This window comes from Oncorhynchus masou, chromosome 11 (assembly GCF_036934945.1).
Source record: "Oncorhynchus masou masou isolate Uvic2021 chromosome 11, UVic_Omas_1.1, whole genome shotgun sequence".
Taxonomy (NCBI): Eukaryota; Metazoa; Chordata; class Actinopteri; order Salmoniformes; family Salmonidae; genus Oncorhynchus; species Oncorhynchus masou.
The window spans coordinates 38,521,569-38,548,775 of NC_088222.1; the positions used below are offsets into that span (position 1 = coordinate 38,521,569).

The window sequence follows — 27,207 nt, forward strand, 5'->3', positions numbered from 1 at the left end:
AGTAGTATGCAGTAGTAGTATGCAGTAGTAGTATGCAGTAGTAGCACAGTAGTAGTATGCAGTAGTAGCACAGTAATAGTATGCAGTAGTAGTATGCAGTAGTAGCACAGTAGTAGTATGCAGTAGTAGCACAGTAGTAGTATGCAGTAGTAGCACAGTAGTAGTATGCAGTAGTAGTATGCAGTAGTAGCATAGTAGTAGTATGCAGTAGTAGCATAGTAGTAGTATGCAGTAGTAGTATGCAGTAGTAGCACAGTAATAGTATGCAGTAGTAGCACAGTAGTAGTATGCAGTAGTAGTATGCAGTAGTAGCACAGTAGTAGTATGCAGTAGTAGCACAGTAATAGTATGCAGTAGTAGTATGCAGTAGTAGTATGCAGTAGTAGCACAGTAGTAGTATGCAGTAGTAGCACAGTAGTAGTATGCAGTAGTAGTATGCAGTAGTAGCACAGTAGTAGTATGCAGTAGTAGTATGCAGTAGTAGTATGTAGTAGTAGCACAGTAGTAGTATGCAGTAGTAGTATGCAGTGGTAGCACAGTAGTAGTATGCAGTAGTAGTATGCAGTAGTAGCATGCAGTAGTAGCACAGTAGTAGTATGCAGTAGTAGCACAGTAGTAGTATGCAGTAGTAGCACAGTAGTAGTATGCAGTAGTAGCACAGTAGTAGTATGCAGTAGTAGCACAGTAGTAGTATGCAGTGGTAGCACAGTAGTAGTATGCAGTAGTAGTATGCAGCAGTAGCACAGTAGTAGTATGCAGTAGTAGCACAGTAGTAGTATGCAGTAGTAGCACAGTAGTAGTATGCAGCAGTAGCACAGTAGTAGTATGCAGCAGTAGCACAGTAGTAGTATGCAGTAGTAGCACAGTAGTAGCATGCAGTCGGTATACAGTATATCATAATAATACTGTGATAAATAAACAGACCTTAACATATAGTTCCCGATGGAAGCTTCATCTGAACTTGGTAGGTAAACTTGAACTTGAAGCTGAACTTGATATAGTGATGTGGTTCCGTCCAGGGGGAGGGGGTGCAGCAGCTGAGAGAGGCTCTGAAGATCCTGGCTGAGAGGGTTCTCATTCTGGAGCACATGATCGGCATTCATGGTGAGAGACACACCCTTACTCAGAGAACAACAGGGTCTCTAGGAATTACGGGGTTGTTAGAGATTCATACTGTGTCCACTTCCAAGCAATCACTGTGTCTGTCAGTGATAAGTCGTTTTCTATTGGAGTGTCCTTCTTGTGAGTGTGAGATTAAATTGATCTCCCTCTGTCTCCATCCCCAATACATTCCTCCCTCTCTTTGGTCATTTCTCAGAGAACCCACTAGAACCCGGTTCTGGCCTGGACATCCTGTCAGACCTGTTGCCCATGTTTAAAAACAAAAGGGCGGGACCCAATACCCTGCTCCACTCTCTCGCCACGGGAGACCGGAAGCTGATTGGAGAGGAAAGAGTGAGGAGGGGGGACAATTAGATGCTCATGCCAATGGGTGTAGAGCATGGTTTGTATATGAACTGTGATTGTTTAAGAGACTGAGATGGACGTACCATGTGTTCTCTGGGCCAGAGTGTATGACCAGTCAATCCTCATGGAAGCACAGAATTCCATCAATCTGGGCTTTGGGCGACCGAGTGTCTGCAAAATGACCCCTTCTCTTACTCAGATTCTTGAATTTGACCTGTTTATAATGTGTGTGTTTTTTTTACATTGACTTTTAGTACTGTTGTCATTATCGTAGTCATGTTATTCCAATGTAATGATGTAACTTTGGTGCTGGTACTGGCCTCAACGTGTGCATATTCTTCAAGTCTAGGTAGCAGATAATGGACCCTATCAGATATTTATGTAGTTGGTGCTGTATATGAACTTAAATACATGGGTTCTAACTTGAAACATTATTTGTTAGTTTACAACTGTACAATTTATGCTCACCGCATATAATATACACGAAGACTGACGGGAAATGTACAGTTGAAGTCGAAGGTTTACATACACTTAGGTTAGAGTCATTATTCAAACACTCCACAAATGTCTTGTTAACAAACTATAGTTTTGGCAAGTCGGTTCGGACATCTGCTTTGTGCATGACACAAGTAATTTTTCCAACAATTGACAGATTATTTCACTGTATCACAATTCCAGTGGGTCAGAAGTGTACAGAAGTTGATTGTGCCTTTAAACAGCTTGGACAACTCCAGAAAGTAATGTCATGGCTTTAGAAGCTTCTGATAGGCTAATTGACATCATTTGAGTCAATTGGAGGTGTACCTGTGAATGTATTTCAAGGCCTACCTTCAAACTCAGTGCCTCTTTTCTTGACTTCACGGTAAAATCAAGAGAAATCAGCCAAGACCTCAGAAAAAAATGTAGACCTCCACAAGTCTGGTTCATCCTTGGGAGCAATTTCCAAACACCTGAAGGTACCACGTTCATCACAAACAGTAGTACGCAAGTATAAACACCATGGGACCACGCAGCCGTCATACCGCTCAGGAAGGAGACGCGTTCTGTCTCCTAGAGATAAACATACTTTGGTGCGAAATCAATCCCAGAACAACAGCAAATGACCTTGTGAAGATGCTGGAGGAAACAGGTACAAAAGTATCTATATCCACAGTAAAACGAGTCCTATATCGACATAACCTGAAAGGCCGCTCAGCAAGGAAGAAGCCACAGCTCCAAAATCGCCATAAAAAAGCCAGACTACGGTTTGTAACTGCACATGGGGACAACGATCATACTTTTTGGAGAAATGTTCTCTGGTCTGATGTAACAAAAATAGAACTGTTTGGCCATAATGACCATTGTTATGTTAGGAGGAAAAGGGGAGGCTTACAAGCCGAAGAACACCATCCCAACCGTAAAGCACGAGGGTGGCAGCATCATGTTGTGGGGGTGCTTTACTGCAGGAGGGACTGGTGCACTTCACAAAATAGATGGCATCATGAGGACGAAAAATTATGTGGATATATTGAAGCAACATCGCAAGACATCAGTCAGAAAGTTAAAGCTTGGTCGCAAATGGGTCTTCCAAATGGACATTGACCCCAAGCATACTTCCAAATCATGGCAAAATGGCTTAAGGACAACAAAGTCAAGTTATTGGAGTTGCCATCACAAAGCCCTGACCTCAATCATATATAAAATGTGTGGGCAGAACTGAAAAAGCGTGTGTGAGCAAGGAGGCATACAAACCTGACTCAGTTACACCAACTGACCTAAGACAGGGAATTTTACTAGGATTAAGTGTCAGGAATTGTGAAAAATTGAGTTTAAATGTATTTGGTTAAGGTGTATGTAAACTTCTGACTTCAGGCCTCCCGGGTAGCGCAGTGGTGAAGGGTGCTGTACTGCAGCGCCAGCTGTGCCACCAGAGACTCTGGGTTCGCGCCCAGGCTCTGTAGCAACCGGCCGTGACCGGAAAGTCCGTGGGGCGATGCACAATTGGCCCAGCATCGTCCGGGTTAGGCCGGTAGGGATATACTTGACTCATCGCGCACCAGCGACTCCTGTTGCGGGCCGGGTGCAGTGCGCGCTAACCAAGAATGCCAGGTGCACGGTGTTTCCTCCGACACATTGGTGTGGCTGGCTTCCAGGTTGGATGCGCTCTGTGTTAAGAAGCAGTGCGGCTTGGTTGGGTTGTGTATCGGAGGACGCATGACTTTTAACCATCATCTCTCCCGAGCCCGTACGGGAGTTGTAGCGATGAGACAAGAGAGTAGCTACGAATAAACTTCCGACTTCAACTGTATATGACTCACGTGATGAAGAAACATGTTGTCTGTAGTCTACTGTACATGATGGAGGACCATATTGTCTGTAGTCTACTGTACATGATGGAGGACCATGTTGTCTGTAGTCTACTGTACATGATGGAGGACCATGTTGTCTGTAGTCTACTGTACATGATGGAGGACCATGTTGTCTGTAGTCTACTGTACATGATGGAGGACCATGTTGTCTGTAGTCTACTGTACATGATGGAGGACCATGTTGTCTGTAGTCTACTGTACATGATGGAGGAACATGTAGTCTACTGTACATGATGGAGGAACATGTAGTCTACTGTACATGATGGAGGACCATGTTGTCTGTAGTCTACTGTACATGATGGAGGAACATGTAGTCTACTGTACATGGTAAGCTGTGAAGTGGCACTTCATTTTTTAGTATGGTAAACGGCTGTGAGGATTTTTCTACAATATTCACAACATAATGACACAATTACAATCTTTATAGAATAAAAATCTAATTTCATCAATACAATATTTGAGGGAACAGCAAGCAAGCAGCAGAAAGTGAATTCAGTAACACTTTATTTTAAGGGGTCCTTATTACAATGTTATTACATATGTAATTACACTGTAACAACTATTGAAATGAACTGTAATAATTCATAGTTACACTGTAATAAAAACATGTAACTGGTGGTAATTGCTTAAATAAAGGTTTGTTAACTGACTTGCCAAGTTATATAAAGGTTAAGAACAAATTGTATTTTATATGACGGCATACCCCGGCCAAACCCTCGCCTAACCTGGACAACGCTGGGCCAATTGTGCCCCATGGGACTGCCAATCACAGTCGGTTGTGATACAGCCCAGGATCGAACCAGGCCCGAGCACTGAGATGCAGTGCCTCAGACCGCTGCGCCACTCGGGAGCCTTAAAATCATTTTAAATTGTTTAAATTGTTAACAATGCATTTGACAATGGGTCAACAAAACTGATTCGTTAATAAAACCTAATGGTTAAAATTGTGATATCGTCATTCCTGCTTGTCAAGCTGTTGGCAGCAGCAACTCATCCTGGGGTCCAAACACATTAAGGCACTTACATTACACATAAAACAAAAGATAAAACAGTACATCATATAACATTATTACACCACTACTTATCTACAATACCAAATGTATAATACCACCATACAACAATATTAGTGTGCTACCTGTGTGTGTGTGTGTGTGTGTGTGTGTGTGTGTGTGTGTGTGTGTGTGTGTGTGTGTGTGTGTGTGTGTGTGTGTGTGTGTGTGTGTGTGTCTTCACAGTCTCCGCTGTTCCATAAGATGTTTTTTTATCTGTTTTTTAAATCTGATTCTACTGCTTACATTAGTTACCTGATGTGGAATAGAGTTCCATGTAGTCATGGCTCTATGTGCGCCTCCCATAGTCTATTCTGGACTTGGGGACTGTCTTGTGGGGTGTGCATGAGTGCCCGAGCTATATGCTAGTAGTTTAAACAGACAGCTCAGTGCATTCAACTTGTTAACAATTCTCACAGAAAAAAGTAGTGATGAATTCAATCTCCCCTACACTTTGTACAGTTTAGTCACCTCAACTTGCTCAATTTCCACATTATTCATTACAATATTTAGTTGAGGTTTAGGGTTTAGTGAATGATTTATCCCAAATACAATGCTTTTAGTTTTCGAAATATTTAGGACTAACTTATTCCTTATCACCCATTCTGAAACTAACTGCAGCACTTTGTTAAGTGTTGAGAGAATTAGAGAAAGCACACTTAAATTCACACAGGACACCGAATAGGACAGGAGAAGTACTCCAGATATAACAAACTGACCCTAACCCCCCGACACATAAACTACTGCAGCATAAATACTGGAGGCTGTTTAGGGTTGGTAACAGATTGATTGGTTGGCTATTTGAGCCAATAAAGGGGGCTTTACAATTCCTAGGAGGCGGAATGACTTTTGCTTCCTGAGAGAACACACTTTCAAGTAGGCTTAAATGGAAGATATGGCAAATAGGCAGAATCGTTATTTTCCTCAGTCATTTTCTATCCCAGCTTGTCATTGTTGATAGACAACCATCTTTTTTTTCACCTCTTCCACACTCACTTTACGGGATTCAAAATGACAACTGTTGTCTTTTATAATTTGGTCAGATATATTTAGATGTGCGGTGTCGTTTGTTGCATGGTTGAATAATGGTTTATAAATGCTCTTAAAACGGTCATAAGAAAAACGTTTATTCCGTCATATAACCTTGCAAGGGTTTCACTGTTGAGGAACATTCTCACTATTGGATGGGATGCATTGGTGCAATTATTTATTTAAGGCATCATGTCCAGTGCTGCCTATCTGCACAACAGTCTCGAAATAAGGAAAACCATGAATGTAACAGTACGCAAAGAACGGAGTCGAGAAGAAGGTTAGTATACAAAATAGTATTATGTGAGACACACCCAGCATGTTCAATTTATCTAGATACTTGTATCAACACACTATGAGTAACGTTAGCTCCTTTTCAATGTGGCTAAACACTAGCTAACCTATTTGCACAGATAGAACAATGAGCCAGATGTTTCACTGGATGTATAAATGTGAAGCATCCGGTTCGCGTTTCCACTCACTACCAGATATGGTGATGAGTGGAAGCCCAGTGGCCCGCAGTGGGAGAAGATTGAGCGATATGGGTTTTGGCCGACATTCTGCTAATTTTCTCATTTTTGAAACGTTTGATCTCCATACAGCTTCTGTTTTGTTGTTTAGGAGTGCAAGGGCAAATTGAGTTATTGCACACTTCAGAGTCGTTGCTCCCTAACGGAAATAAATGCTAGAACACACCAATAGGATCTCTCTGCCCACTATGATTAATTTGCTCCCATTGGAAACGACAGGCTCTGGTCTACCATGGGTTAGTTATGAAATCTTTGTTATTAGCAAGCACACTATTATTGCTAGCTGGATAACACAACTAGTTAGCTATATGCCTAAACCACAGAAATGATGATGATGATCATTAGGGGTAATGCTATCCTAAATGGTCATACATTCTTGTCTACCACAGATTCCCACAAGGTCTCAGACTACAAGATGGAAAAATGCTTAGAAGAAAGAAACAGATAAAGACAGAGTCAGAGGCAAGAGTTGGTGATTTCCATTGTTACTTGTAATATTAAAAAGAGAAGAAAAATAATTTGCGATCTACGCTACTCACCATACTATGGGCTACAGATGTTATTGAGTAGGCCTATATCTTTGTTTAATCTAATTCAATAAAAAATATTAATCTAATAATAAAAATCCTTATTTTGGAAGAGATTTAAGGAATTTTTTCATGTTGCAATAAAGTTGACTAAAGTAGAAGTTCGTCTTTTGTTTGTAGGTATTTTCACTTGGTAATGAGTAATAAGTAAATATTGTAGCGACCCGCACAGACAGCTGTGTGTGATGAGTTATGCTGTTAGTTTGTTGTGTTGTACTTACCAGTACCCAGTGTTCGCAGGGTCCAACATGCCATTCAACCTGCTATCTGCCAACCACGGGAATGCCTGGAATGGTCCAGTGCCGTGCAACCTTGTGGTTGGTGGAGCGGCGGGGGAGATTGGCAGGGGGGATGGAGTACCAGAAGTTTAAGACCATGCTTAGCCATTGTTCTCTCTCTTTACGTTTGGTCTTAACAAGAGATAGTCACTGTTGTTTTATGCTGTGATCCTTGATTTATTTGGCTACAGCCAAACAGTAGCCTGTGTTGAGTTGGGTTAATAAACCGGGAATTCGTAAACTCAATCCTCTGTCTGGACATTTGTTAATTTATGATCGAGCCAGGTCAATACATTAAGATTATAGAAATTGCTCATAGATAACTATAAAGTTACACTTCACTTTAAATGGCTCGATCCCATTAACAACTAGCTGCAACCTTGTATTCATACAGTTATGTATTCAGTTGTGTATTAGTGTGTTTATTTTCTCACTCTGATTGGCCTTCAGACGCTGACGATTAGAATGTGTCAGGATTTGGCCAGGGTTGTTCCGGGTTTTGGTCACTAGATGCCCCCATTGTGCTTTTTGACCTTATGTTTTTTCCCTTGTTCCCCATTATTATTTGCACCTGTGCCTCGTTTCCCCTGATTGTATTTAAACCCTTAGTTTCCCTCAGTTCTGTGCCCTGTGTTTGTATGTTAGCACCCAGCCCTAGTGTTCTGTGTATTCTTGTCGATTCCGGTGGATGCTCTTGTGGAATTCTGTTTTTGTTTTTGAGTATCTCTTGAGGCTTTTTTGTGCTATTCCTACCACCTTTTGGATTTGCCATTTTTGTATTTAAGGACTTCTCCTTTTTACTTTATTAAATACACCGTCTTAAGTACTGCTGTGTCTGCCTCATCTTCTGGGTTCTGCTGACTATTCGTGGCTCAGTTGGTTAAGTGACTGTTTCTCACTCTGGAGACCCAGGTTCGTAACCGGGTCCTGACAGAATGGGTAACGTACTTTGTAGGTAAACATTAATTACAAGGAAGTACCCCACAAGATATACAAGATTTGGTTTGTTAAAATTAAGTGTAACACACCCCAGTCAGTGAAGTTGACCTCTAACCCAGATGGTACACTTTATGGGGGCAAGTGCTAGCAACAACATTTAGTGGAGAGTTTGAAGAGCGCCCATTCAGGGGTAGGTAATTAGAGCATATTGGGCTTCCAACCTTTGCCATCTTGGACACCCAGCGAGGGTGACCACATTTAAAACACCAAAATGGGGTAAAACAGGATGATTTTGCCAGACATTTGAGGAATAGTGTAGCCTACACGTTCATCTTTTTTTCACACAGACACAAAAATCTTCCTCCCACTGCACCAAGCAAACTTATCGAAGCACACTTTTATACCTCATGCAAAATTAGGTAGTCTAGAAACGAGAGACCACTTGTGAGGCTGTTTTATGAAAATCTGGGAATATGTGGCCAATGAAGCATTTCTCGTTGGTCTCAGGGAATGTAAACAGTTAGGGGGACTTTTAAAACAGGTTTGAGTGAAGTAGCAGCAAATATTGAATGAGCAACTAATGAGCATGAAGAGTTTGATGAAATGACCTTATCTTTCAGTCTAACACGGCTATTTACTTACTTTTGTAGCTTTTTAACATACACTTTTTGTAAGTACCGGTAGGTAACTGTCCTCCAAGTTTATCTGGAATATAGCCTAGAAGGATTTGACAAATGTGATTGGTTGATGATATGACATGGGCCTCTTGCACTGACAGAATATCACCACATTTCACCACATCCTGTTGCAACACAATCTCACACTCAACATGTGCAAATATGTACAAAAAGTATTGCAGCAGTTTTGTGTGGCTTAATTTGTGAGAACAGAGACAAATGTATGTGCGTCTTAACATGTGGGAAAAATACACACATTTTTGTGCGACTTCATTCTTAGGAAAATACATTTTGTGGGGGGGGCAAACTTTGGAACAATGTTTTGAAAGTTGTTGGTGGTCATGCATGATGGGCAATGATGTTCTACACTGCCTTTTTTGTGTCCCACATTTATTTATATATATAAAAAACGTGTTAAAAACCCAATGTTGGGTAACCAGGTTGTCACCTAAATATATTTTTGTGTGTATATATATATATATATATATATATATATTTTTTTTTTTTTTTACCTTCATTCAACTAGACAAGTCAGTTAAGAACAAATTATTATTTACATTGACGGCCTATGTAACAGAACTCTCCTTGCGTTGTGTACAATCAATCATCGACACACGCTCCAACTTGTAGCACCAGTCGTGGAGATTTATTCTGATAGAAACAGCACAAAATTGCACGTCATGCAATGCACAGCTCACCATCCAACTCTGCACGTGACGCACTGTACAAAATATACAAACCCCCCCACCAGACACAGTAAGTTGCTAGCTAGTATTTGCTGGAATTCTCTACAACAAAAGGCATAACAAATATGCACAAAAAAACGCTGCATCTTATGTGTGATGTTCAAATAACATTTACAAACAAATGTATATAAATTGTACATTTAAATCATCACTTGGGGGTATAAAAATCACTTTTGATGTGCAGTGCTTTGCAACCAACAACTTACCGCTGGTTTGGTGCTTGTTCACAGGGACGATTCTAATGAAACATCCTCCCTCCTAAGCAAGCTACGTAAACCAGCCAATAAGATGCCATGGTGAGTAGGTGAAGGCAAGACAAAACTAAAACCAGAAACCCATTGGCTTAACAATAAAGTGGCAAGGGCAATCACCAATATAACCCTGTTACACTTACACCGGCCAAACTCGGACGACGGTGGGCCAATTGTGTGCCGCCCTATGGGACTCCCAATCATGGCCAGTTGTGATGCAGCTTGGATTCGAACCAGGGTGTCTGTAGTGATGCCTCTAGCACTGAGATGCAGTGCTGCCCCACTCAGGAGCCAAAGATGTGATTTCCCATACCGGGTGTTGAACCCGGGCCACCTGGGTGAAAACCAGTAGCGTGCCGTGGTTCTGGGGCCTGGGCCTTCAGTGAAGTCCTACACAGTCCCACCCGAATTAATCCACCTCTTATTACCATCATTATGATGCCATGGCTCTAGACACTATACATTTAGACAGAAACGCTGTATAACCAGGCGTTGCGTCACCTTGAAATTGACATTTTTATTCAGAGAATTGCAGGGGAAGAGTACAATACCTTTTCATTGTGCAGCTTCGTTGCCCTGTGCACTTGTTCGTTGAGCTGTAGATCCACTCGGGTGTCCCCAAAAGTTTTCAAAAGCACCATTGTTTGTAAGTGCCCAGCCGTACTTTGGTGTCTCGTTGCTGCCTTGGTTAGACAACTCAGGTTTGCAAAGCCAGTGTGGCTCCAAACACCAAATCGATCACTTGCAAATAATAGGCATTCCCAGCAGTACAGTTTGCAGTGCTTCTCGGAGCCTGTCTTTGTAGCGTCGGCTTTGTAGCGTCGGCGTCTACCTATCCTGACAATGTCTAACTTTTCTTGAAAAGTTTGTCTTGAGAATGGCGTTATAATTATATCCTCGACCAAATCGATATATTCTCCTTCCGCCATTGTGGGTTGAAAAAAAAGCTTAGTAGTACGCAAATTAATTTGTTTATCAATCCTGTGTAACACTGGAGCCAGCCAGCAGGCGTACAATAGCCAACTCTAAAGCTGATTGGTTGACACTAAATTTGAATTTCCATTCACTTTAAGCTACAAGCGCCCGTACTGTTGATTCGGAAGGCCTGAGGGCAGATTTTAGACCCCTGGCAACACATGATGGCTGAATATGATTGGATAAAATATCTAACATAAAGACCAGCCCTCCAAATCTCAACCTGGGGCTGGAAGCAGTGCAACCAAGAGGAACGCTATGAAATGAAGAGTGTAACTCTTACTCTGGGGAATAATTTAATACATATTTGTGGGAAAATATATTTGTAAAAAAAATTTAGGCCAGCAGAGAAGGCCTTGCTGGCCCTGACGGCCCACCACTGGTGAAAACCAGGAATCCTAACCTTTATTAATGCCAATACTGTTTTCTATCCTTGATTGCACTTAATAGGCCTACTTTGGGGTACTGGTGCACTTGTAGTCACACTATTCTTCATAATGCATTTCATATTTCGTGGTGGCCTACATTACACAATTTTCTTCATAATTCATTTAATGCAAACCTACACTTTTCAGTGTAACAAGTAACGTGTTCAACTAGTTAGCAAGTCAGACATTTCAGTTTCCTTGTATCGACTAGCACTTGAATGCAGTATTATGCTGGCTTCACATGCTCATGGGAAATGGAAAGTGGGAAGTCATAACTCTGACATGATTGTGTTCAAGTGCTGTTGAATTTTGATAAATTCTTAAACCAATAAGATTGGCAACAACATTTTCTCAGTTTCCCTCTTTTCAATTACATCACAGTTCTGTCATCGCTGAAAGGCTTCTCTCCAATCAGAATCCAACTCACAGCCGAGAGTTGTATCAAACTCAACATGGACTAGTTGTCTGCATCTGCTGATGATGTCCATTCCAAGGAGACCTGGTACTGTAGTCTGAGACTGCTGAGGATCACTGACTACCAGGAAGCCACACCCAGGTAAAGTTGTCCCCATGGTCTCTACGTCTAACTCATGGTAACCTATGTAAGGGATGTCCAACCCGTCAGCTGCAGTTATCTTAAGCCATCCTGCTGTAGAAAGCATGTCTTCATCTTCCCCAAATAAGTGTTCTCTGAAGAATGACTCATGGATTGTGCTGACTTGGCTCCCGATATCCAGCAAACAGTTTGCAGCGACCCCCCCCAATCTTGAGATCTACAACTGGACATTTGCCCACTGCGTGCTCAAGAAACCTGTCACGACTACAAGTACTGTCGGGTGCCTACAGATTTTCTCCGAATTGACTCTTGGCAACCGAGAACCTTTTTTTCCTGCACACTAGCAGCTTGTGTGGTAGTGTACTCATTTACTGACATGCTCTTCTTTGTGCACTGCTTAACAATGTGCAAATTGGCTGACCATCGTCTGTAAACTTCGGTTTGGCTCTAGGAATCCCACCTGTGTTATTACCAGTCTTATCCTTGTTCAGAGTCTTGTCACACACTACTTTCCTACTCTTGACAACCTTAGTGTTACTGGGCTGGTACTCCAGCGACCAGGTGATGGGTTCCTCACGTACATCCAACAGCGTAGACTGAGGCCTCTTCCTGACTAACTTCCGCAGCTCTCTCTTGAGAGCAGGATCTATGACGCCCTCAATGAACTGGTTTCAGACAGTTTTATCAACTTTATCCTCGGGAATGGCATCTTGTTCTTGTTTCAGTACTGAACTGAGTATCTGTGAGAGTGCATGTGAGTAATCACCAAAGTGCTCTCCCTCTCCGATGGCAGCCATAGAAGGTGTGCAACAGCTGAGATGCACTTTTCTGTATAAGCCCACCTTAGATACGAGAACAGGTTACTGGGCTGCTTTGACCTCGCACCCATGCATAACCACACTTCCTCTAAGGCTGACCCCCTCAACAGAGACCGTATGCAATCTACCTTTTCATCAGTACTCAGATCTCTGGCTCGAATGACACGTTCAACCTCCTCAATGAACTCATTAAGTAACCAACCATCCTGAGAGACATCACCACGAAAAGGCTTGGTCTGACGCTCTCTAGGTACATATGCCTTTGTGGATCCATTCACCAGAGCGGCAATAGTTGCCATTGCTTCGTCATGTTTCCTTTTTAACTCTGCAATCTGTGACTGTAAGTCAACTACATGGTTCCCCTCACCACCAGGGGCTGCTTCCCCATCAGCTGCTGGCTTTGACATTGTGAAATGTTTGTACACAAACTCAGTTCGTGGATATACTGTAGAGTAGAAACAGTCTCTGGAAGTTTCTGGATGGATGGAGATGATGGCAGATGGTCGTCTGCGATCCGTGATAATCTACAATGGATTCGCGGCGTTCTCTGCATCCCGGCAGTCTGGTTACAGACAGCAACTCCAGGCAGGCCTCACTGGCTGTTGTCAGATCCCCTGGTCCCTCGTCAGATTTCTCTGGCCCCGTACGTACCACTCTTCTCCACTACCATAATTATGCACTTCACTACCCTAACAAAGCTATCAGAACCCCACTCCTGGTACCAAAATGTGTAGCCTGGCAAAAGTAAACCCAGCACAGGACACAAACTAATTGGGGTTGTTTATTCTGTCAAAGCATTTAACATTTAAAAAAGGATCATGTATAAGGGAAATCACCACAAGATTAAGTCACCATAAAGTAAAGTTAGTTACAGTCTAAATCACAATCTAGTGAAATAAATCTGTTAGTAAAGTGCATAAAACAATCTGAGTACAATAAGTACAAAGTGAAATGCATAAACAGTAGTGGCTCTGCTTTCTACAGAGACACAAGAAAATACCGAGACCACAATGTTCAGTTAGAATGGACTTTAAAACATTTCAAATGTCTGGGTACAAGATATCCATACGTAAAATGACATTGTGCATGAAAAGCAAAAATACATTTTGTCATAAAACAATATGAATACTTACAAACACACTGTCCACATGATACCCTAACCCCACATGGAGGATCATGTAGATACAACAGTAGATCCTCATCTCACCCATACTGCACTGAGAGAAATGTCATATCAACAGATAAGTTAACAATTCAAAAATGAAACAATACAACACCTTGAAGCTTTACACAAAATATAATGTAAATCTGATAATGACTTAATTAATAATACTTAAAAAGTATTATTTACCCAAAGTAACATTGGATCCACATTGGATTTCAATAGCTCTCTAGTGTAATTGCTTGCTCTCACTCTTACACACTGCACGCGCAATCCCATTACTGCTTGCACACCTTATTTAGGATCTCTTAAATGGACAGTGCCATCTTGTGGATATAAATGAGTACAGCAATGCAGTTTTACCACCTGGCTACAAATGGACTTAGACCGGTAGAAATCTGTCCTTTGGTCTGAGTCCAAATTTGAGATTTTTGATTGCAACCGCTGTGTCTTTGTGAGATGAAGAGTAAGTGAATGGATGATCTCCGCATGTGTCGTTCCCACCATGACGCATGGAGGAGCAGGTATGAGAGTGTGGGGGTGCTTTGCTTGTGACACTGTCTGTGATTTATTTAGAATTCAAGGCACACTTAACCAGCATGGCTACCACAGCATTCTGCAGCAATACGCCATCCCATCAGGTTTGCGCTTAGTGGGACTATCATTTGTTTTTCAACACGACAATGACTCAACACACCTCCAGGCTGTGTAAGGGCTATTTGACCAAGAAGGAGAGTGATGGAGTGTTGTATCAGATGACCTGATCTCCGCAATCACCCGACTTAAACCCAATTGAGATGGTTTGGGATGAGTTGGACCACAGAGTGAAGGGTAAAGCAGCCAGCAAGTGCTTAGCATATGTAGGAACTCCTTCAAGGCTGTTGGAAAAGTATTCCAGGTAAAGCTGGTTGAGAGAATGCCAAGAGTGTGCAAAGCTGTCTTCAAGGCAAAGGTTGGCTACTTTGATGAATCTGTCTAACACTTTTTTGGTTACTACATGATTCCATGTGTTATTTCATAATTTTGATGGCTTCCCTATTATTCTACATTGTTGAAAATAGTAAAAATAAAGAAAAACCCTTGAATGAGTAGATATGTCCAAATGTTTGACTGGTACTGTATATCTTTTTTTTCTAAACAGGTGGGGCTGTAACAGCCCCACCTGCCCTGAATGGTCGTCACTGCTCCTGTTAAAGGATGGAAACCGAAGGAGTTTCATGGAGATAGTTTAGCCAGTGGGGTTCAATATATATGACTGCTTTTGAATAATATATGTACTTAATCTTTTTTTTTACACGGTTTGTGAAGATTTGATTTTTGTTTTTAATGGTTGCAATTTGATTTGCACACAAACAGTGGAAAAAAATGTTTTTCTTTAGGTTTTATGTTTATGGTAATTCTTTATCCGAAGCAGTAGGTGATCTTGTATCTGCCACTCTGTTGCATATCCTTGTCGCTATCTAGAACTTAAAATGGTGCTTTGGCTGTCCCCATATTACAACCCTTTGAAGAACCCTTTTGGGTTCCATGAAGAACCCTTTCCACAGAAGGTTCTACCTGAAACAAAACGGGTTCTGTCTGGACCTAAAAAGGTTTTTCCTATGGGGTTCTTCTAAGAGTGCAGTCCTGTGTCAACAAGTAGGCGGATGAAGCAGGTGAAACAGTTGAATAGACAACTGTAAAATAAAGTGTGACCTATTGCTCTTACTTTTATCACCATCTTTTCTCTCTTTCTTTCAGTCTGGAGTTATTACAAGCTCACATTTTTACATTACATAATGGTTTTTCTGCACCTGTTGAAAACCTATTAAACCTATTTAACCAAATGTATAAATAGGTTTAATAGAATGAACCCCTGTTAAGACTGTTGGCTGCTCTCATATGGTCATTGCTATATTAAGTGTGGGGTCCTTGCCAACTCCTTTGCAGAGCGTGTACCCAGTTTATTATTGCAGCTCAACTGTTTTGTCCTTCCCTCTAGAGCATGTTCCTCTGACCATATCGTGACTCATTACATTCAGGGGGGGGGGGGGGTGACAGTATTTTTAAAAGATGTTTACTATAATTTTGACTCATTGTGATTTTTTTTTGCTGCACCATTGATATGGCTCTACTGTTCAGATTGCAATCAATGTATTGAAAAGTGTAAATATGGAATTCTAAATGTAGCCTATTTTGCACACATAAATGAGCCCTATGTTTAAGTAGATGTGAATGTTAAAACGTCCTGTTATCAAGGCACAAGGCAAGACCCAAATGCAAAAACAGGAGGCAGATGGTTGGAGTCTTACAATGTTTATTAATCCAAAGGGGTGGGCAAGAGAATGATCGTGGACAGGCAAAAAGGTCAACACCAGATCAGAGTCCAGGAGGTACAGAGTTGTAGACAGGCTCGTGGTCAAGGCAGGCCACGCTGGTCGACTTGGAAACATACTAGACGAACTGGCATTGACAGTCTGGAAACACAGGGATAAATACACTGGGGAAAACAACCAACACCTGGAGGAGGTGGAGACAATAATGAGGACAGGTGACACAGATCAGGGTGTGACACCTGTCTTTTGTTGATCTTCGGCAGAACTTGTGATATTTTTACATGCACAATGCAATGTATTCTGGCTCGCTGCTCTTCCTATCTGAGTCTCAAATTCCAAGACATTTCCTGTAAATACTGTAATGTATTGTAACACAATAAACAACTGGGACAGAGAGGCTGAATCTGAACATAGACTTATCAGTCACCAAACTCCTGTGTGGATCCCTATTAGTGCTCTTCTTCTTGCACTTAACCTCTGTGAAGCCCAGCGACTTGAGGGTGTCTGAAACATGTGTAATGCTATTCCCATCTCACATACAATACATTGTTAAGCATTACCTCTGATCCCAGTCAACTCTTCACTTTCAACACAGTCATCTTGAAGTTCAAATGACACAATGCTTCCTTCACACACACTAAAGTCATTTTTATTTGTTTTTTAATGTGGGGAAATTGAGATGTGGAAAAGGAAACGGGTCGTGTGTACAGTGCGATGATGTGTAGTGGGCGGTCCAAGGTGAGTGGTTGGGTGATTGAGAGCTCGTGATTGGCTCATTTACTCCGCCTCCTTGTCCTCTCCGTGGGTAATCACGTAGCACAGGTTCTTGTAGTCCAGATTCCCGGCGACGTCCAGGGGGAAGTTTGTGAACATGTCTTCAACCTGGAAGGGTGAAGCACACAAAGGTCATGCAATGTCATGGGTTGAAAAACTGATTGGTAACTGTTTTCACCTTATGCTAATAATACATTAACCTAGCCTTTTAGCACTCCAAGCTGAACTTGGTGTGTATCGATAGTTGAAATAAAAGTGAACACATACATCTCAAGTCCCAATGTGGCCTTCTAAGCCGAGATGAGACCAAAACATCCACTCATGGTTGTGCTTTATGCTATGAAAATGAGCCATGATACACACTCATTCAAAATGAATGCAAGTTATTTCTGTGAGTACATCAATATGCTTTTAAGAAAGGAATGCCATTGACTTATAGGGTCTCACAGTAGTACTGCGTTAGCTCACTGGAAGTAGATAGGCCTCCTGTATATAGTTAGAAGGGGGCAGTGCTCTGGATGGGGGCTCTGATCAGATTCACTGTCTTTGTGATGGAATACAGGATCACTTTTGTGAGGACCAGATGGTCTGAAGGAAACGCTTGTTCCATAGCTTTACTGGGCCCTGACGGGGCTCAGGGTCAGCGATAAGTGGGTTAGAGATATCGTCTCTGAAATGGACTTGTGTGATGGATGGGTCTCTGACAGGAAACGAGGTATAAGTCAACCAGTGAAAGTTGACTGATTCCAAACACAAATCCCACTGAGCCTCAGAAACTTGGGAGAAGGACATTACCTCAGCTTCGGTGAACTTGTCCGCCTGAGACATGATGTAATATTTGATACTGGAAAGGAAAATGAGGACTTGTTAGGTACAGTACATCAACCGTGACAGTGAGTTCTTTTCTCAGAGTTGGCTCCAAGAAGTTACACTTTTTTCTTTAATTATTTCCTAAAACACACAAGAAAAGGTCACATTTTTCTACAAGAAGCTGTAAAACAACTGAAACTATTATTGATGGGTAATTATCAGCAACCATAAAAGAGAGGTTCAATAGATTAGAATTGAGTAATTTTTTAAAAGCAATTCTAATGCGTTACCTATTACTCTAGTAGTTATTGACTTCTTGAATAATTCCTAAAACGACTAATTAGAGCATTTTAGGAATTTGATCATGACTAACTGTACCGCGTACACATTAGGGGATAGAGCGACAGGTACTGTTGTCGCTTTGACAGTATTAGAATGAATAAAGTCCTTACTCCTCTCCCTTGAGGACTCCCTGTCCCTCGGGGTCGAAGATCTTGAAGGCATTAATAATGGTCTCCTCGGGGTCAGTACCTAAGAGAGAACTCTTTTTTCAGACATACAGCTGGTCTGTCTAAACAGTGCACAGTGAAAAAATATGAATATAACACTGAGGAAAATAGTAATTTGCCTCATGTCGGTCTGAATATGTGATTGTTATAAGCAATAGCTAGTCATAATATTTCAGTTTACATGTGATGAACCATATATGACATGTGCAAGCCTTTGTGGCCATACAGTGGTGTGGCTTGACCTTTCAACTTCTCGCCAAACATGGAGAGGAAGATGGTGAAGTTGATGGGTCCAGGGGCCATCTTTAGCATCTCGTCCAGCTCATCATTACCCACGTTCAGACGGCCTGCAGAGACACACAGGACAGGAAGAGATAGAGGTCAGAGGTCAGTGGGACCACTCACATGACCAGGTGGGAAAGTACAGCAGCACCAGAGTCATGTATTATTTATAGAGTTGGGCCAACTTTTAGAATGTTGAATATTGTTCTAATTCTGAACATTCAGTTACATAGCATCAGAGTCATATACAGTGCCTTGCGAAAGTATTCGGCCCCCTTGAACTTTGCGACCTTTTGCCACATTTCAGGCTTCAAACATAAAGATATAAAACTGTATTTTTTTGTGAAGAATCAACAACAAGTGGGACACAATCATGAAGTGGAACGACATTTATTGGATATTTCAAACTTTTTTAACAAATCAAAAACTGAAAAATTGGGCGTGCAAAATTATTCAGCCCCTTTACTTTCAGTGCAGCAAACTCTCTCCAGAAGTTCAGTGAGGATCTCTGAATGATCCAATGTTGACCTAAATGACTAATGATGATAAATACAATCCACCTGTGTGTAATAAAGTCTCCGTATAAATGCACCTGCACTGTGATAGTCTCAGAGGTCCGTTAAAAGCGCAGGGAGCATCATGAAGAACAAGGAACACACCAGGCAGGTCCGAGATACTGTTGTGAAGAAGTTTAAAGCCGAATTTGGATACAAAAAGATTTCCCAAGCTTTAAACATCCCAAGGAGCACTGTGCAAGCGCTAATATTGAAATGGAAGGAATACTTTCGCAAGGCAATGTATATAGAGAGTTTGGCCAGGTTTTAGAATGGCTTCCATGTTAACACCTTTATTCTCGAAATGTTGGTGATGTAACAATAGGACAAGAGCTCCTCTGACGATTCCCTATGGAAAAATGCCCTATGTAAATGATCTAAACAGAGCAGCAAATTGAACAGTCTATTTATTGATTAGCTTTCAGAATCCTGTGTATCCAAGTCTGTACTGTGTTGTGGACTTGTGATGTCAACAAATGGCATATATGGTATAACTGGACATCTTCATAGGTTTTGCAAACTATCAGAAATAAACAGCACATTGCAGAAGTGTCAATTATTACTTAGCAACGGCTATGGGGGAGAAAGTGGCACTCTCTGAACGTTTATGTGATGTTAATTAGGTGCTAACATGGCTGCGATATCATTTTAAGTGTCATGTAAATGGTTCATAATGCTCATTATAGACATTATATTCCCCATGTAATGTTAATGAGGCGCTAACATGGCTGCCATAGAATGTTGGGTCATGTACAGTACCAGTCAAAAGTTTGGACACACCTAATCAGGGTTTTTCTACATTGTAGAATAATAGTGAAGACATCGAAACTATGAAATAACACATATGGAATCATGTAGTAACCAAAAAAGTGTTAAACAAATCAAAATATATTTTATATTTGAGATTCTTCAAAGTAGCCACCCTTTGCCTTGATGACAGCTTTGCACACTCTTGGCATTCTCTCAACCGGCTTCACCTGGAATAATTTTCCAACAGTCTTGAAGGAGTTCCCACATATGCTGAGCACTTTTTGGCTTGTGTCCAAATATTTGACTGGTACTGTAAGTGCATCATATTGTAGAAACCTTAATGGCCCAACTCTCTAAATACATGACTCTGAGCAGCACAGGTGTTATGGTCAGAGATTGTTGTTTGGATCAGTCATTCTTGTGTTTTGTGGAAGCAATCATTACACTCATCGGAGATATCTGGAGGACAGAGGGAGGGGTAACTTCTTCTCCAAGGAAGATAACTTCACCACCAATTTTATACTGCAAATGGCCGTTCTCCAGAGGAGTAAGCATTAGCCTTAGCTCACCCAGTGCACAGAATGTGTCCCTCAGGTCATTCTTGTCAATGAAACCGTCTCTGTTCTGGTCCATGATGGTGAAAGCCTCCTTGAACTCCTGGATCTGGGCTTGCTCAAACATGGAGAACACATTGGAGCTGGCCTCTGCTGCTTTCTTCTTTGCCTTTTTGGGTGCCTGAGATACACAGGGAAATGGCTATTACTTTCAGGTTATGATGAATAACAACAGCGTACATACATTTCAATAAAGTTTGCATACATTGACTTTGATTTTGAATTATTTGACAGTATCATGATATACAACAGTAATAATATAATGACTGTTATAAACTGGGCGGTTCGAGCCCTGAATGCTGATTGGCTGACAGTCGTGGTATATCAGACCGCATAGCACAGATGTGACAAAACATTGATTATTTTTACTGCTCTAATCACATTGGTAACCAGTTTATAACAGCAATCAGGCACCTCGGGGGTTTGTGGTATATGGACAATATACCACGACTAAAGGTTGTGTCCAGGCACATCGTGCTTAAGAACAGCCCTTAGCTGTGGTATATTGGCCATATACCACACCCCCTTGGGCATAATTGCTTAATTATATTCCATAAGTTATAATAATGAATAATAAGTAAGACTAATGACATGAATTACATTTACTGCGTTTTGCTCATTTCAAATGCATAACCAAAACTATGAACATCTATAACATTGAACTACAGAGCACAGCATGCGGTCACAAAACTACATGGCTATTAATATCTCTAATTAAACGTATAACTTTTAGAGCATGCAAGCTTTCGATATTGAAGAGCCACAGTTCACAAATGTTTACAACACTGTAGTAGAGGTCAAGTGTTGCAATCATTAGAGTCAGGCACCCCGAAAAATGATTGACTATTTGAATGGCGTTCCTGCTCTTTACATTGATTGGATACACTGTGGAGATGGTTAGGGCATGTTATTATTAGGTCTGACTTTTATAAGATCTAATAATCACAGTTATTACTAACCTTCCAAGATATTCTTTCTTCTTATCATTCAAACATGTTTGGTATGCAATCAAGCTCCCCCATCACTACAGTTTGTGATTTTAATTTCGATTGGCAAGAAATGTACTCCGTTAATTTACCATGCCGCACAGCTGTTATCAAATATACAAGTGTTCGAACGATCCTTGATTACCTCACTAAATAGAATCTTAATAAATGCATTTAAAAACATCAACACCTGTCTGCTTCTGAAGTAAGCTTAGCTTCTCCAAGAACTCTAAGCATCCTATACACCATGAAAGTGAGACACTTAGTTAACCCCAAGGTGAAGACGAAGACAAGTCGAGAGCAGAGAGTGAGGGAGGTGTCATTCTTACCATTATGTCAGGAGCTTCTCAGTTGTTCACTTACGCTTGAGAGGACACTAAAAAATGACCCTGGTCACTTATATAGCGACACACTTGGCTCCTCTGCCCACCTGCTCTATGTTTAGACAATGGGGGAACGTCACCCAAGGCTTGCCAGCCATATAGAGGACTAACACCCACCGCCCCCAGCCCCCCATTATAATTGACCCATGCAGGGGTGCTGTGGCTCTGAACTGTTTATGTGACACCTTATTTTAGGAGCAGGGGCCACGGTCAGACAGTCAAATCCGGCCCCTATCCCCGAGGAGGGGACGGTGTGGGTCGTTGTGAGTATGTGTCAATGCCTCAGACTTCACAGATCCTGTAGTTAGGCCAGGTGCGACACCGCGTCTCAGCCCGCCAGATTACCACGGTAATGAATTGATACCCTTGTCTAGTTTGCGGTGGAAGGACACGCTTTGAACAGCTCTTGTGTGTCTTTTCATTAATAGGATTGTTTGGACACCATGGAATGACTAAGGTCACTGAGGTCACCGGGCTTTGTTGATCACTTAACCATTGTATTGTCTCGCATTGAAACGTTATAATCAACCCCTAAGATATTTCTTTAGGGAGGTGAACAATTCATTTAGCAATCACTACAGAGATGAATACAGGAAATAACATTGACACATTGATGTCAGCTGCACTCTCAACATATCTCACTATTTTCAACCAATTCAGTTGTGCTCACTGCTCAATATTTGTATATGAAACAGTATTTTGGGACCAAAGTATATCATTATTGGCAGCTTATAGATGTCCAGTGTTGTATAAGCCAAACACCAGATTCTTGATAGAAACATAAGACCTTCAAATTGAACAGTCAAGCAAGAAAATAGCTCCTATTTACCTCAGTTGTACAGATATGGACCACTGTTGAGCTGTCGGCACTTTATGTTTGTGTGGAAAACAGGTGACCATTGTTCTGTCAGACGGCAGTAACTCATCTCCACAGCTAAACAACCTTGGAGAGGGGCCTGTTTTAGCTGAGTGATAGGTTGTGTGTGTGTGTGTGGGGGGGTGCGGGGGGGGGGGGGGGTGCGTGCGTGTACAGTAAAATAAAATGTTCTGGTATAATGGGCCTCAGAGAATGGGCTTGGGGAGACTGTGGAGAATGTCCTATTTGCTGTGGTCCCTGGCACGCCATTGATTGAACCAACAGGGTGAAGATATTTTCACCCAGAGGGCTACTGGGGGGTTGTGTCCATGTTGGGTGGTGCTCCAGGCAGAGGTAGAGGAGAGGAGTCAAGGTCTCCGGGGGCAACAATGCCATGGGCACTGCATTCCTCCAATAACACAAGTGGCTTGGGCTCCTTCCTGGCATGTGACGGACCCATACAACTGGCCAGCTGTCACACCCTGACCATAGTTTATTTGTATGTTTCTATGTTTTGGTTGGTCAGGGTGTGATCTGAGTGGGCATTCTATATTGGATCTCTTGTTTGTCTATTTCTATGTCTGGCCTGATATGGTTCTCAATCAGAGGCAGGTGTTAGTCATTGTCTCTGATTGGGAACCATATTTAGGTAGCCTGGGTTTCACTGTGTTTGTGGGTGATTGTTCCTGTCTCTGTGTTTGTTGCACCAGTCAGGGCTGTTTCGGTTTTCCACGTTTGTTGTTTTTGTATGTTTCATCTTCATTAAAGATGTATCTAACTAACCACGCTGCATTTTGGTCCGATCCTTGTTCCACCTCTTCGTCAGAGGAGGAGTTAGAAGAAACTCGTTACACCAGCACTTTGAATCACTTCATTATTCTTGCACCCTCAAGGCCCTCCCCCATTACCACCCAGCCCTGTCAATCACTGTATTCACATAATCTGTGTGGCCAACTGGACCACACTACCAGGCATGTCAATCACTTCAATAATTCTCCCCTTACTTTTTCAAGTGTCTCTCAAATTAATATTTAGTCTTGTGAGAGTATGCTCACCTTTGAGTGTAGGCCCTATTATTAAACCTTTCCCAGTAAATGTTTTGAGTGTGTTGGCTAATCCCCTGACAGGGGTAAAGGTCAAGGATCCATCTGAACCACCTGCAGCTCACTCTGTTGTCAAAGGGCCTTGGCCAGCTGGATTTATTATAGGCTACTCTATCAGTCAGGTTTTTGGCGCCCCCCGGTGATTAAACTGCAGTAGGTAACTATGAAATTGACAACAAGCTCGTACTGTACAGACAGACACCATATACTTAATTGCGCCCTTAACACTTGTGGAGATCTGAGAGGATTTGATAAGAGTAAGCAATATGGCATAACCTCTGCCAAGGAGGGCAAGCTTGAAAAATTACAAAAGGTGAATGAAAAGGAGAACTCCTAGATTCTGCAGAGATAATGCAAGATAAGGCGAAAGTACAGTGCTGTACATTAAGAAAGCTTTTTTGGAGGGTAAAAATACGTTTATGACTATGTATACTGTAAGTGGTTTAGTCATATTTACCTCAGCTAAATTGTATTTTCACATGATTGCCAGTAGATGGCAGCGTATTCCCAGAGAAAGGCACTGGTCACGCTTGATACCATCTGAATTTAGAGTGAAACTCGACATAACCAGGTAGAGTGGATGAACCTCCATTTTAGATGTTAATCCATTCACCTTGTTTACATATTTATGCAGTAAGTACCTGATTATCTTGTAAAAAAAATTACAGCTATTTACCCCACAGAAATAAATAATAATTTCTGTCTGATTTATAGTAATGAAAAATGATATGACATTAATAAACTATCAATTTATTCCAATGATGAACCTGTACTTGTACCAATAATGGCACTATAATATTATTCAGATTCCATCTACACACAAACACTCCCACAGAGAAGCACACAAACCTCGTTGGGTGGCTTTCCCCTCGCCCTCCCAATTCCATTCATTTCCGATGTCTTCTAAAAGGCTAGCATTTCCTTAATTAAAATTTAATCCAGAATGCCGTCTCCTTAAAACGAGGACTAGCCTCCAGAGGAGTCTTATTTGATTAAAAAAAGACGAGGAGGAGAAGTCCTGGGTAGATCTGCGTGTGGGGGAGACGGCCCTAATTGGGCTCCCAAGGGGGCCCTGCCTGATAGAGGGAGAGAGTGGGGGGGGGGGGGGTGCGGGGGTAGTGGTAGCACCAGGCTCTGGTGGATTAGGAAAACAAATTGCCAGTGGGGAGGAAGGCGCTGGGATGAGCACTCCCTGAGCCCCTCGCTGAGGAGAGGGGAGGAGCATAAAGCCGCAGGAGTCTTCTGGGGCCCTCCTCAACTCCCAATGCCCTCCTCAGCACCGCACTTCACTGCACTGCACGCCTGGACTACTGTCTGCTACAACTCCCTCTGCTGCACTTTCCTCTCTTCCCCTGTATGATTTCCGCTCTCTTCTTTCCCCTTTCTCTCTCTCCCTCTCTCCTCATGTGTGAGCTATACTTCTGCTCCCTCTCTTCCTTTCCCTTCTGAGTTATACTTCCACACGGCACCTCTCTCCCTCTTTCCTCTCACTGTTCCTGGGTTACACTGCTTCCTCTGTTCCCCCTCTCCCCCCTCTGTCTTCCTCCCTTACCCTGCACACTTGTATGAATGTTTGTGTGTGTGTGTGACTGTCTGACAGTCATATGAGGGAGCCCAGCCAGGGGAGATGGGGACAGGAAAACATCTCCTTCTTAGTTCCCTCATGGCCTGTGTTCATTCAGCATGTCACAGCTATTGTTGTGTTCCATTGTCACAGCAATGCTTTGTTTGAATTAGCCCATGGCACAATTTCTATATTTTTATGTCTACAGTTTCAATACATAATGTACTGTCGTTTTGAATAGGAATTCAATTTGAAGAAATATGATGTGTGCATGCTACTATTAATACCCCTTTGAGTGATATTCACTGCTGTACATCCTCCTCTACATGTTAAGCCAACGTTGATACCATTCTTCACCGCAGCACACTGCATTGGCAGGTTGATTAACAGTCATTTTCCATTTTAATTGGGGAATCCCAAACATAATTAATCATCAGAAAGCCCCCCACCTCTCTATCTCTCTCTCTCTCTCTCTCTCTCTCTCTTTTTTTTTTTTGTGACAGGAGACGTTGGGGAACGCTCCTCCATCAAGTTTGCCCATCCATGTCTGTTCAGTTCCCATCTTCCCCTGCGCAAACACAATCGTCACACCAATGGGCCTCCTTGTTCAGTCAAAGATAGCACCCGGAGCTAAAAGAGAGAAAAAGAGGAGCTAGCTGGTCCCTGCGATACTGACGCACTCACACGCATGATTACCTTTAAATGGACTGCCTTGGTGAGGCCAGGACTGATGGCACTGTGGATCTACCAGACTCACTCAACATTTAGAGAGAGTGAGAGACAGAGGAAATGAGCGAGAAAGAGGGGAAGAGAGACAGGAAGGATAGAGAAAGAGATCGAGAGAGGGGGAGGAGGGGATGTAGAGAAAGGGAAATAGAGAAAGACGGAGAGAGGAAGAGATGGAGAAAGAGCGCGAGAGAGAGAGAGAGAGAGAGAGAGAGAGAGAGAGAGAGAGAGAGAGAGAGAGAATAAGGCCAACATAGTACTTTTATTTAAATAAATGTTATATGTGTGTGGAGAGAAAAAGTGATACATGCATTTAAATCTGAACTTCTTTCAGAATGTTTTCTTTCCCCCAGGATTGTCTTTTATTACTGTAATTTATCCTCTTTAAAGCCTCCTTCTGGAGATACATTTGAGACAGTATACATTTGTTCAACATTTCTGCACAAGTCTAGCTTAATTGAGACTCATCTTTACTCCATTCAGAAATGGATTGAACAGAGCCATTAGTCTCATTACGAGGTGAGCATTTCTTTGTAATAATTAGTCTAAAAGAGCAATATATATATGTATAGCTATATATTCTCCATGATTATGATTATGTCATTGTGTTTGTGTGTTTGTGTGTGTGTCTCATCTGTCAACCAATCTGTCTGTACTGTACGGATGATTGTTTGTTTGCCTCTTTGTATGTTCCTCTACTCTACTCAGTTAATTGAGATTGTTCTCGACCACTCCCTGGGCCTGGGTGGGTTCTAGTGGGGGAAAGTGCATGACAAAAGACATGGTGAGATAATACTGACAAGGTGTCTCTCTCTTTCTTTCACTAACGATACCCATGAAAGCTGGCCTGTCTTTCAGGTTTGATTTCTAATCACTGTGCACCCCACCCAGCCCAAGCATTAACTGACAGGAAATGTATATGGGTGAAGGGGGAAAAAGTCACTCATGAACGGAAAGTGCAGCCATGAATGAGCTGACGGGAGTTTTATGAGGGATTTTAGGAGGTTTTGACTCACTATGACTAAATTGACTCTATCGTATGGTTGGCTTAGGTTGTGATGTATTTGGTAGTCTTCCCGAATGTATGGAATTTGAAATGAAGTAGTCAAAGATAACTTGTTTGAGTACATTAGTTCATCGG

At 41.9% G+C, this 27,207-nt stretch overlaps 2 protein-coding genes across 3 annotated transcripts in view; one reads left to right on the top strand and one right to left on the bottom strand.

The window, feature by feature from the left end:
- The window catches only part of LOC135548653 (collagen alpha-1(XXVI) chain-like), a 47,351-nt gene extending 42,626 nt beyond the window's left edge, over positions 1 to 4,725 (top strand). The window contains exons 13-14 of the mRNA XM_064978469.1: positions 1,020 to 1,104; positions 1,319 to 4,725. Of these exons, the coding sequence (XP_064834541.1) occupies positions 1,020 to 1,104; positions 1,319 to 1,476 (243 nt within the window). The 3' untranslated portion in view covers positions 1,477 to 4,725. The remainder of the gene's footprint in view (positions 1 to 1,019; positions 1,105 to 1,318) is intronic.
- An 11,400-nt stretch (positions 4,726 to 16,125) lies between these two features.
- Positions 16,126 to 24,821, bottom strand: LOC135548654 (myosin regulatory light chain 2, ventricular/cardiac muscle isoform-like). 2 transcript variants are annotated; one of them, XM_064978470.1, is made up of 6 exons: positions 24,626 to 24,821; positions 20,404 to 20,569; positions 18,491 to 18,595; positions 18,192 to 18,270; positions 17,725 to 17,773; positions 16,126 to 17,037 (listed from the first exon to the last, which is right to left on the bottom strand). In XM_064978470.1, exons 1-6 carry the CDS (start codon positions 24,665 to 24,667, stop codon positions 16,933 to 16,935), a joined length of 546 nt encoding a protein of 181 aa, XP_064834542.1. In that variant the 5' UTR covers positions 24,668 to 24,821; the 3' UTR covers positions 16,126 to 16,932. The 2 variants fall into 2 exon arrangements, with proteins under 2 accessions (XP_064834542.1, XP_064834543.1); XM_064978471.1 differs by lacking the exon at positions 24,626 to 24,821 and adding an exon at positions 21,764 to 21,817.
- Positions 24,822 to 27,207: the final 2,386 nt, after the last annotated feature.

Bases quoted from the DNA above. Each gene is read 5' to 3' on its own strand.
- LOC135548654 (XM_064978470.1), bottom strand. From the start codon at position 24,667: ATGAATGGAATTGGGAGGGCGAGGGGAAAGCCACCCAACGAG. The intron at 18,271-18,490 runs GTCAAGCCACAC...GTTCTCTCTTAG, and splicing joins GTTTGGCGAGAAGTTGAAAG to GTACTGACCCCGAGGAGACC. The intron at 17,038-17,724 runs GTAATGTCCTTC...TCACCCTTCCAG, and splicing joins ACAAGTTCACCGAAGCTGAG to GTTGAAGACATGTTCACAAA.